Source organism: Blennius ocellaris, assembly GCF_963422515.1.
Source record: "Blennius ocellaris genome assembly, chromosome: 1".
In the NCBI taxonomy this organism is placed as follows: domain Eukaryota; kingdom Metazoa; phylum Chordata; class Actinopteri; order Blenniiformes; family Blenniidae; genus Blennius; species Blennius ocellaris.
This window is the reverse complement of record NC_137650.1, coordinates 36,832,089-36,843,228: the sequence shown is the minus strand read 5'-3', so window position 1 is coordinate 36,843,228 and position 11,140 is coordinate 36,832,089. Positions and strand designations below refer to the sequence as shown.

Genomic DNA, 11,140 nt, shown 5'->3' with positions numbered 1-11,140 from the left:
ATGAAGTCGTCCTGCTCAGTTTACAGTTTCGTGGCTTCAGCCGGAGGAACGTCGGTCCGGGTGAAACCTGGTTCTCCTGCTCACCTGGTTCTTCTCCTGCACTCGTCTGCTCACCTGGTTCTCCTGCTCACCTGGTTCTCCTGCACTCATCTGCTCACCTTGTTCTCCTGCACTCGTCTGTTCACCTGGTTCTCCTGCTCACCTTGTTCTCCTGCACTCGTCTGTTCACCTGGTTCTCCTGCTCACCTTGTTCTCCTGCACTCGTCTGTTCACCTGGTTCTCCTGCTCACCTTGTTCTCCTGCACTCGTCTGTTCACCTGGTTCTCCTGCTCACCTTGTTCTCCTGCACTCGTCTGTTCACCTGGTTCTCCTGCTCACCTTGTTCTCCTGCACTCATCTGCTCACCTTGTTCTTCTCCTCCTAGTTTAAAATTAACCTAGAACTAGTTTAAAATGAGTCAAACTAGTTATAAAGTTAGTCTAAAACTAGTTATAAAGTTAGTGTAAAAACAGACTAAAACTAATTTAAAATTAATCTAAAACACTTTCCACTTAAAATGTCCAGAACATGTGAAAACTACGACCATGAAGCCGCACGCACACACACACACACACACACATACACACACACACACGCACGCACGCACGTACACACACACACACGCACGCACGCACGTACACACACACACACACGCACGAGCACACATGCACGCACGCACGCACGCAAGCCGACGTCAACATTGGGAACGACTCCCCTCTGCCCTTGAGCAAGCCAACTGGTTGTTTAGAATTTTCATTCCTCTCGACACCGAGGTCGTCTCTGTTCTCGTTCCTGCAGGTTTTTCACCCGACACGTTAATCCGCCCGACGACAAGTGACAGATGGTTTTTGTTTTGTTTTGTTGTTTTTTTTCCCCCGTTTGAAACGAGTCCGAGTGACAACGTGCAATGAAGTGTTGCGTGGCGGCGGGTCGGCCAGCTGCAGCTACCTGCAACTGGAGGAGGCTGAGGATGATGGGGGGGGGGGTGGTGGGGGGTGGGGGGGGAGGGGGGGGTGGGGTGGGGGGGGGAGGGGTGGTGAGTCACTGCTGTCATCAGAGCCCATTTCCACGGTGGAAACGGATCAGCTGCCAGAGCCTCTATTGTCTTAAACGACGTGCACCTGCGGGCCGGCGATAACCATGTGAAACGGCCAGAGAGGCCGGAAACAACAACAACAACAAGAAAATAAATAAATAAAATAAAAAGCCCAGACCCCAGCTAATCTGATTGTGAAGCCGCCTGTCGTTCTGGACTCAGACGCTCGTCTTGCTCAGATGGTTTCCGGGCTCCGAACAGAAGCTGGACTGAGAATAAAGTGTTTTTCATTCAGACGCTCGGACGTTAAATCAAATAACATCACAAGATCCCGGTTGGAGGAGGATTGAAGTCAATAACAACAATGTGTTTCACTGTTTACAGCCAATCGAACCTCACGGAACGAAAACTGACTCGATTCACACAGAATCCAGGATTTCTTGTGGTAATAAAAAACTCTTTGACTGATTATTATCGTCTCACTAGTCAATATGTTATGTAGGGAAAAAAATTACACTGAATATGAACTTTTAGATTCATTGGTTGTGTTTAAAAAATAAAAAAAAGGAGCTATTTTGTGCAGAGCTCTCAGATAAAACGGATAAATCCAACGACCGGCTGCTATTAGAGGAAACACACTCCGTATAGAACCTCACACAGTTCTAGTATTCATAGGATTTAATCGAACATTACTAGTTTCAAAGGAAACGGAACCTCCTGCACAAGTTTTAAAAAGACGGCAACGTTCCGTATTGAAATGGTTACCATGGAAACGAAACGTTTACAAATAAATTCTTTATCTGCAAAAGAAAGTGAGGTCGTGGCGACAATAAACAACATTTAAGGGATGAAATGCCGTTAATATAATAATATTTGAAAAGGATTCATCAGAAATTACTGGCAAAGAAGTATTAGAGAAAACAAAATTAAATAGATTAAAAACTCAAATAGAATAATAATAAGTATGTGTGTGTGTGTGTGTGTGTGTGTGTGTGTGTGTGTGTGTGTGTGTGTCTCACCCTGCCGAAGATGGGAACCAGGTGATGTTCGCACATAGAAAACATGTCGATGTCTTTGACGATCACCATCTCGTCGTGGTCCTCGTCAAAGATGGCGTCGTTCAGAACGTCTGCGGGGGGAAGGAAGAGAGAGAGAGAGAGAGAGAGAGGTAGAGAGAGAGAGAGAGAGAGAGAGAGAGAGAGAGAGGTTACGACAAGAGCAACGTGTGTCTGCAGAAGCCGGAGGACTGGCGAGTCTGTGGACCAACGACCAGCGTTACTTCTACTCTGAAGTGTTTGTTAGCTTTAGCCGCTAACGAGCTGGTGTTCGTTGACGACTCCACCGGTTCCGTGAAGCTGCATCTCAATCGGCACCGGCCAATCGGCTCTGAGCTTCTAACGGCGTCGTTAGTGGGCGGGGCTTCAGGCCTCCCCCCCCCCCCCCCGCGAGGCATCAGAATCACGTGACCTGAATGAACGGAGCCACAGCCTAGCATGAACACTTTACTGCCGCAATACACACTGCATGGTGAGGTGGGGCTAGCGGGGGAGCTGGCCGGGGAGCTAGCGCGAGGCTCGCGGAGGCAAGTGGGGGGCTCGTGGGGGCTAGCGGGAGCTAGTGGGGGGCTAGCAGGAGCTAGCGGGGCGGCTAGAGGGGGATTGCGGGGCAGCTAGCGGGGAGTTCACGCGGGGGAACTAGCGGTGGGCTCGTGGGTGAGCTAGCTGGGGAGCTTTCTGATGACACCAGGTGGCGCTCAGCACCCCCCCCCCCCCCCCCCCCCACCCGCCCCCAGTGACCAGTCGCCACTGGGTGAAGGCGATGACAGAGTGACTATCGGAGGTCGCAGTGCCCCCCTGTGGCCATCATAGAGATGAAAGGAGCAAAGTGTGGCGTCAGTCAGTCACGTTGATCGTCACCTTCTCCGCCCCCTGCTGGCCGGGGGGGGGGGGGGGGGGGGGGACTGGAACGACGAGGAAATATATCGTCCTTAAAGTTGACGTCATAGAAAGAATTATGGCCGTCAAGGATGTTTAACAGTTTAATTTAAAATGGAAAGAACCCGTCAGCAGGGAGCCGATGAATGAATGAATGAATGAATGAATGAAGGGCTGGTTCATTCATGCACCTCGTCCATATTTAGCTCTCTGTGTGCGCTGGAGGACAGACGGGTGGAAATTGTGGACTTCAGTGTTTCTCAACAGCAAACAAGTCTAATTATAACCCGGCTTCCTCCTTCCTGCCGCCGCTTTATTGAGGTTTTCTCTTTTTTTTTTTTTTTTTTGGTTGCCGGGCGTTTCAATAAACGGCTTTATCTGTTTGTGGCGACGCAGACGCCTCGCGCTCTCACCGCTGCAGGCTTTTAATTTCCTGACAGGTTATCTGCAGGAGGAGGAGGAGGAGGAGGAGGAAGAGGGGGAGGTGGAGGAGGAGGAGGAGGACTTGTTGCTTCTGAGTGTAAAGAGGACGGACGGTCGCCTCAGTCTCATACAGACTCGAACGTGTGGCTGGTTTCACCGAACCAATCATGAAAAACTGTTGTTTTTTTTTATAAAACATTTCCCTCTTTTATTATTATTATTTACTTTTTATTCTCCTCGTGTTCAGCATTCGTCCCGGCTGTGATGAATCTGAGATCGGTTCTGCAGCACCGTGACGTCTTTGAGGCCCTTTCATCCTCCATAAGAACAAGAAGAAAGGAGGCTGCTGTGAGGGGGTGTGGCCTGCTTTGAGGGGGCGTGGCCTGTGAGTTCGGGAACTTGGTGACTTCAAAGGAGCCTGAACAAGTCTGTCGCTCTGCAGCTTCACGTCACGGATCCACATTAAATACAAATATTGACGGGACTCCCAGCAGCCCCGTGACTTCAGGACAGGTCAGAATGAAATGAAGTTAAATAGATTGAATGTATTTATAAATACGGATAAAAAAGATGTTGCAGCGATGTTTAATGCTCATCGTTCAAGATGAAAGAAAAAAATATATATAATTAAACGTGAGCTTTACCTCAAATTGAATTTTCTCACTCTGGCTCATAGATTTCTCTCTGAAATGTTAATATTCATGTTTATTCACTTTCTTAATGCATTTAGTGCATTCAGGCTCAGATGGTGCCTCCGCCATGTTTTGAAGTTTGAAGGAAGGTTTTATGGATCTAATTCGGTTTCTTCAATATTTTTTTTCCTTCCGTTTATAAAACATTATCTTCTGGACGTCCTGCATTTCTCAGCAAGTCGCTTTGTTCGTCGTGGTTTCAGTAACATTACAAACTAAAACAGACAGGTTTAAATACATAGGAGGCAGTTTTAGTTGTTGACGTCATTTTCTTTCATCATTACGCTCATAAAAACACAGAAATCGGCGTCGTGGAAAAGCAGATTTCTTTCTGGTACAGTGACTTCAAAGGAAACATAAATGTGTGATGTGGAGGAGTCCAGATGTTTTTCCTGTCACTGTGCAGGTTGTGTCTTTGCCGTCTGTTAACTCCGCCCCCTCAGCAACACCACCTTCCACAGAGCCGCTAATGATTTCCTCTTGATGACGCAATAGCAAGAAAACAACATTGCGAAAAATATATATATATTCTTTAGAGGTATAAATAGCCGAGTTCTTCTGTTGGAGATGAAATAAAGTAGAATTAGTGTTTATTGATGCGTCGCAGCTGGAACCTGGTTGTCCCTCCTCCTCCAGAGACCAGGTTTCCCTCCAGGACGTAATAAAGCTGGAATCTCGTTTGGGAGTTTTTGTAATCAGGAACAAAGTAAGACCTTAAATCAACATGTTGATAAAAGTGCTTCATCTGCTGTGCAGCAGGGAAACACAGCGACTGTCAAAGAAACATCCTGCAGCAACTTTACTGGAAATGTTCCTTAACGACTGCTTGACATGTTTAGTTTCATGTTTTCATTTTACAGCAAAACATCAAATAATTGTGTTTTAACGTCTAAAAACCGGAAACTCATCCATGCGGAGTGGAATTTCCAAATTTTTTTATGTTTCAAGTTATTGCCAGGACCCACTGACAAAAAAATTAAGCTTTTATTATAAATAAGAGGATCACTATTAAACGTATCATAAATATATATTTTTTTTATTAAGGCTTATGCGTCTAATTCAGTCATCAATATTTTCATGACATTCAATTGTAGAAATGTGTTTTAATAGAATAAATATATAATTTTCTTTTACATCTTAAACTCAAAAATGTCAATAAATGTATTTAACTCCTTCAGAGTTTTGCAAAAGTGTTCAGAGGTTTTTTCTCACACAAAGAATTTCACAGGCTAGAAATATACAGGTTAGAGAAATAATTGATTATTGATTACAATTAATTAATTTTACTCCGGTAAAAGGTGGACATGATGGGGGCGGGGCTCTGGTAAAAGGTGGACATGATGGGGGCGGGGCTCTGGTAGAAGGTGGACATGATGGGGCGGGGCTCTGGTAGAAGGTGGACATGATGGGGGCGGGGCTCCGGTAAAAGGTGGACATGATGGGGGCGGGGCTCCGGTAAAAGGTGGACATGATGGGGGCGGGGCTCCGGTAAAAGGTGGACATGATGGGGGCGGGGCTCCGGTAAAAGGTGGACATGATGGGGGCGGGGCTCCGGTAAAAGGTGGACATGATGGGGGCGGGGCTCCGGTAAAAGGTGGACATGATGGGGGCGGGGCTCAGGTAGAAGGTGGACATGATGGGGGCGGGGCTCTGGTAGAAGGTGGACATGATGGGGCGGGGCTCTGGTAGAAGGTGGACATGATGGGGGCGGGGCTCCGGTAAAAGGTGGACATGATGGGGGCGGTGCTCTGGTAAAAGGTGGACATGATGGGGGCGGGGCTACGGTAAAAGGTGGACATGATGGGGGCGGGGCTACGGTAAAAGGTGGACATGATGGGGGCGGGGCTACGGTAGAAGGTGGACATGATGGGGGCGGGGCTCTGGTAGAAGGTGGACATGATGGGGGCGGGGCTCTGGTAAAAGGTGGACATGATGGGGGCGGGGCTTGGTTAAATAAAGTGCAGCTGTGGTTATCAGGTACTGACAGACTTATTCATCACTATCATCTGTGTGTGTGTGTGTGTGTGTGTGTGTGTGTGTGTGTGTGTGTGTGTGTGTGTGTGTGTGTGTGTGTGTGTGTGTGTGTGTGTGTGTGTGTGTGTTAGAGCTTCATGTTGACTCGTTCTATAGGAACAGTGAAGTGAATAAATAACTAAACGTGTGACTCGGTTCACCCAGAGACGCTCCACTGTTGGAAAGAGAAAGAAAAAAAACAAACAAAAAGAAAGAAAGAAAAAGCTCCTTTGTCCTTCTAAAGAGTGACGACGCTTTGATCATTTCATCTTCCAGGTTGTTCACGTCACATCAACTCAAACAAAATCAAATAAACTGTCAAATTTGTAACGTTTGTCAAACTTCAACATGAATCGTCACAGTTTCTCCCAAATATTCATTTTAAACTGCTTGATCTCTCTTTTATATTAGTTTGTTATTATATTTTATTCGTCATTATTTATGTTTGTGGCCCCGGGAACAGATTTTAATAATATGATATGACGATTCTTAAAAAAAATAAAAAAATCCTTGAATATATTTAAGTAATTCATGTAATCAGGGAGAAAAAGTTTCCTTTTTAAACAGAAGAAGATGCGTAAAACCGATTTTACATAAGAATAATAATAAATCATGTCTTGGGAGCGAGAACAAATATAGAGAGAAAATTAATAAACAGACATGTTTAAAGTTCATTAAGAAGTGTGACATCACTGTATTCAAGTCGTCTGATTGGCTGTCAGAGAGTCACTCTCCAGCTAGCTAGCTAGCTAGCTAGTAGCATCTGCAGCTAGCTGCACCAACAAAAATATAGTTTATTTAATAGTGGTTTTACATATCTACAATGACTAAAGGAGAAGATAAAGACGTTTGGTTGCAGATTTATTGTCAAAACTGTTTTGAAGACGGACTTTTCCTGGAGGTCCTTGAACGCACCGCAGCACACAGATTATATTATTTACCATTATATTACTTCAAGACCAGGAAAAAGCTACACGGAGTCACGTGGCGCTGCAACGTTCAGAAAGGAAGCAACAAAACCAGAACAGCGTGTTTTGAACACACTGGTGGTTCTGAGAATCGTCACAGCGATGCGTACGTAAACCCCCCCATACGTACGTTCACCCCCCCAGGCCTGTTCATGACTCACTGCTTCACTTCCTGTCTCCAGACTGACAGTCGGGTTGATTTATCAGCAGCTGCCTCCTTCCCAGACTCACAAGCTATCAGATTAGATCTGCTCATCTCTGCTCAGTCTCAAGAGAACTGCTCATTTGAAAAGACGTCCAGAGGGTCTGGAGACCCCCTGCTGCTTAACGTCGCTTTCATCCTGCTGATTCGCCGTCGTTTTCATCCTGCTGCTTCGCCGTCGCTTTGATCTGGAGGAGAAGCTGCACAAGCAGCTGGCTGGTCAATCAGACGTTACGCTGGTGGAAGTGTCCAAACACCTTTCCTAACTCCTTAAGGAAGCCTCCTAACTCCTTGAGGAAGCCTCCTAACACCTTTCCTACCTCCTTGAGGAAGCATTCTAACACCTTTCCTACCTCCTTTATGAAGCCTCCTAACACCTTGAGGAAGTCTCCGAACACCTTTCCTACCTCCTTGAGGAAGCCTCCTAACACCTTTCCTACCTCCTTGAGGAAGTCTCCTAACACCTTTCCTTAACTCCTTAACTAAGGAAGCTTCCTAACACCTTTCCTAACTCCTTGAGGAAGTCTCCCAACACCTTTCCTTAACTCCTCGAGGAAGCCTCCTAACACCTTTCCTTAACTCCTTGAAGAAGCCTCCTAACACCTTTCCTACCTCCTTTAGGAAGCCTCCTAACACCTTGAGGAAGTCTCCTAACACCTTTCCTACCTCCTTGAGGAAGTCTCCTAACACCTTTCCTTAACTCCTTGAGGAAGCCTCCTAACACCTTCCCTACCTTCTTGAGGAAGCCTCCTAACACCTTCCCTACCTTCTTGAGGAAGCCTCCTAACCTCCTTGAGGAAGTCTCCTACCACCTTTCCTACCTCCTTGAGGAAGCCTCCTACCACCTTTCAAGACATCGACTAACTTATTTTCTTTCACGTAATGAAGAGTTCGTTTCGTTTCTCCGGTTATTAATTCTCTGTTTTCAGCCGTTTTTAATCCCTTTGTTTTAATGTTTCATAACTTTAATAGCTTATTAACAACATTCCTTCTTGGCTTTGTCATAAATCAACTTGATTTACGAGAGAAGCAAAGCCCTGATTTGATTCCCCTGCAGGCCGTCGTGACTAACTGGAGTGAAACACATGAGGAAAATCATAAAGCCACTTTTAATCTGCACAACTTCTCAGTTCCTCCGGTCGTGTTGGAAAACAGGATTTGATGCGAGGTGAGAACCGGCGAGGTTCCTGATCAAACACGCCGTCAACGCTCCACCAACACAGTCCACATGTGTTTCTATTCTTCCCAGTGAGGGGGCGGCGCCGGCCGCCAGCCAATCAGCAGGCGGATGGAGCTCCGCCGCCTGGACAGAATTCTGAGAGACTGTCACTGTCGGTACCGTCCACCGTCCAGGGGCCAGAGGACCGTCCAGGGGCCAGAGGACAGCGGGCCTGCTGGACGGGTGCTTCTAGAAAACATACATGATCTGTTACTCCCCCCCCCCCCCCCCCCCCCACCCCCCCGGAGAGTTCCTCCAGCCTGCATTCCTGTTGTTTGGCGTTCAGGGTCAAAACAAAACAAACTACCTCCAGATGGAGACGTTGGGAGGACGAGGACCTGAACAGGCAGCAGAACGTCTGAGGCTGACGGAGACCAAACCTGTCCTGTCTGTCCTGCATCGTGTCTGTCCTGCATCGTGTCTGTCCTGTCTTTCCTGCATCGTGTCTGTCCTGCATCCTGTATGTCCTGCATCGTGTCTATCGTGTCTGTCCTGTCTGTCCTGCATCGTGTCTGTTCTGTCTGTCCTGCATCGTGTCTGTCCTGCATCGTGTCTGTCCTGCATCGTGTCTGTCCTGCATCGTGTTTGTCCTGTCTGTCCTGCATCGTGTCTGCCCTGTCTGTCCTGCATCGTGTCTGCCCTGTCTGTCCTGCATCGTGTCTGTCCTGTCTGTCCTGCATCGTGTCTGTCCTGCATCGTGTCTGTCCTGTCTGTCCTGCATCGTGTCTGTCCTGCATCGTGTCTGTTCTGTCTGTCCTGCATCGTGTCTGTCCTGCATCGTGTCTGTCCTGTCTGTCCTGCATCGTGTCTGTCCTGCATCGTGTCTGTCCTGTCTGTCCTGCATCGTGTCTGTCCTGCATCGTGTCTGTCCTGTCTGTCCTGCATCGTGTCTGTCCTGCATCGTGTCTGTCATGTTTGTCCTCCATCGTATCTGTCCTGTCTGTCCCGTCCGTCCTCCATCATGTGAACCCTGGAGGACAGGTCCGTCCCCCCCTCGCCACGCTTTTAGAGGACGACACGCAAAATAATGAGGTTTTAAAAGCTGGAGCCACAAAAATTAATAAATAGAAAAAAGACTTTGATGTTTCTCCGTCAGCTGATTTTTTATTTTTGTTCTATTTGAAAGAAAACGTGACACAAGTGTGACTTTAATTAACATCTGGAAATGTATGTGACGTGTTGCACGTTGCTTCTCACCTACAAGTACTTCTTATACTTTCCCAGGAAATTGCAAACAAGTACCTATAGGATTGTCAAAAAAAACAACTAATATATATATATTTAAATGTATATCAAAAAAGAGATGGGTTAGTTTTATTATAAGCAGCCGCTTTAAATCTGATTCATGTAGGTTACTACAGTATCACAGCTGAATATGTGAAGTGAAAGCTTCAGTCATTCACTCGTTCATCAATCTAAATGTGACATAATGACAAACTACGGCAGTTTGGTGAGAACGGTTCTCCCTGCTGAGCCTGTAAAGCTCGTCTCGTTCCAGCCCGAAGTACCGACCAGACCTCGGGTGAGCAATTAAATCAAATTACTTAAAGAAAATAAAAAATGTAAACAAAACAAAACAAATAAAAAAAATAATAATTTAATCAAATGAATTAAATAAAATAAAAAATATAAACAAAACAAATTAAAAAAACCAAAACAAAATTAAATTAAAACGACAGGAGGGGAGTTCCGTCATTAATCCGACACTTTAAAAGCAGCGAAACTCAAGTACAAAGAAGTAAAAATAAATAAATAAAGAAGTTTAGAAACTGAACTTTCCCCACTTTTCCAGTTAAAACCTTTAAAGGCGCGTGATAAAAAGTGTTTAAAGCGCTGCTGCCCCCCCTCCCCCCTCCAGGACACCTGTTGACCGCGGGACGAGCCTCGCCTCGCGCCGCGGCTCCCCGCGGGTTCGGACTCACCGACGATCTTCTCCTGGTAGCCCTTGGTGAAGAACTGCATGGCGGTGGCGGCCCTCCAGGGGGTCTTCAGGAGCCCCTGCCGCTGCGGGTCCTCCCCGAGCCCCCGCAGGATGGTGGTGTAGGCGGCGGCCAGCGACGGCAGGCTCATCTCGTTGTCCTCCACGCTGCGGGTCCGCTCCTCCTTCCAGCTCTCCGGCCCGGACCCGGCCCCCGGCCCCCGGGGAGCCGCGGGCCGGCCCGACCCGGACGGCCGCTTCACCGGCCCGTCGAGGAGTCCGTTCAGCGCGGAGGAAGTGTCCGCGGCGGCGGCGGCGTCCGCCTTGGCGGGCTGCGGCTGCGGCTGCTCGGGGCGCTGCTCCATCGCTGCTTCGTCCGCTGGACACTTGTTGACTGACGTCCCGCGCTGCTGCTGCTCGCGCTGCTCGCGCAGCCTCAGCATCCGCACGCTTTATACCGGCGGGTAATCCGGGGAGCGCTGCTATTGGCTGGGCGGGGACCCGTGGAGGGGGGGTGGGGGGGGGGGCGGGGCCACGCCCTCCAACACATCAACAAGTCACTCTGGCCGCGCACGCGCACACACACACACACGCAGTAGTAATCATGTAGATTTAATGTTTTAGGACCAAAAAAACAAGGTAGAAAAAAAAAAAAAGAGTGGATTTATACTCCTGGTGGCGCTGCAAGCTGTGTTT

General features: G+C 47.7%; 1 protein-coding gene across 1 annotated transcript in view; it reads right to left on the bottom strand.

Moving 5' to 3' along the window:
- Positions 1-10,833, bottom strand: part of gch1 (GTP cyclohydrolase 1) — a 19,249-nt gene extending 8,416 nt beyond the window's left edge. Inside the window, exons 1-2 of the mRNA XM_080494187.1 lie at positions 10,449-10,833; positions 2,095-2,204 (exon numbers count right to left, since the gene is read on the bottom strand). Of these exons, the coding sequence (XP_080350313.1) occupies positions 2,095-2,204; positions 10,449-10,809 (471 nt within the window). The 5' untranslated portion in view covers positions 10,810-10,833. The remainder of the gene's footprint in view (positions 1-2,094; positions 2,205-10,448) is intronic.
- Between the last annotated feature and the right edge of the window lie 307 nt (positions 10,834-11,140).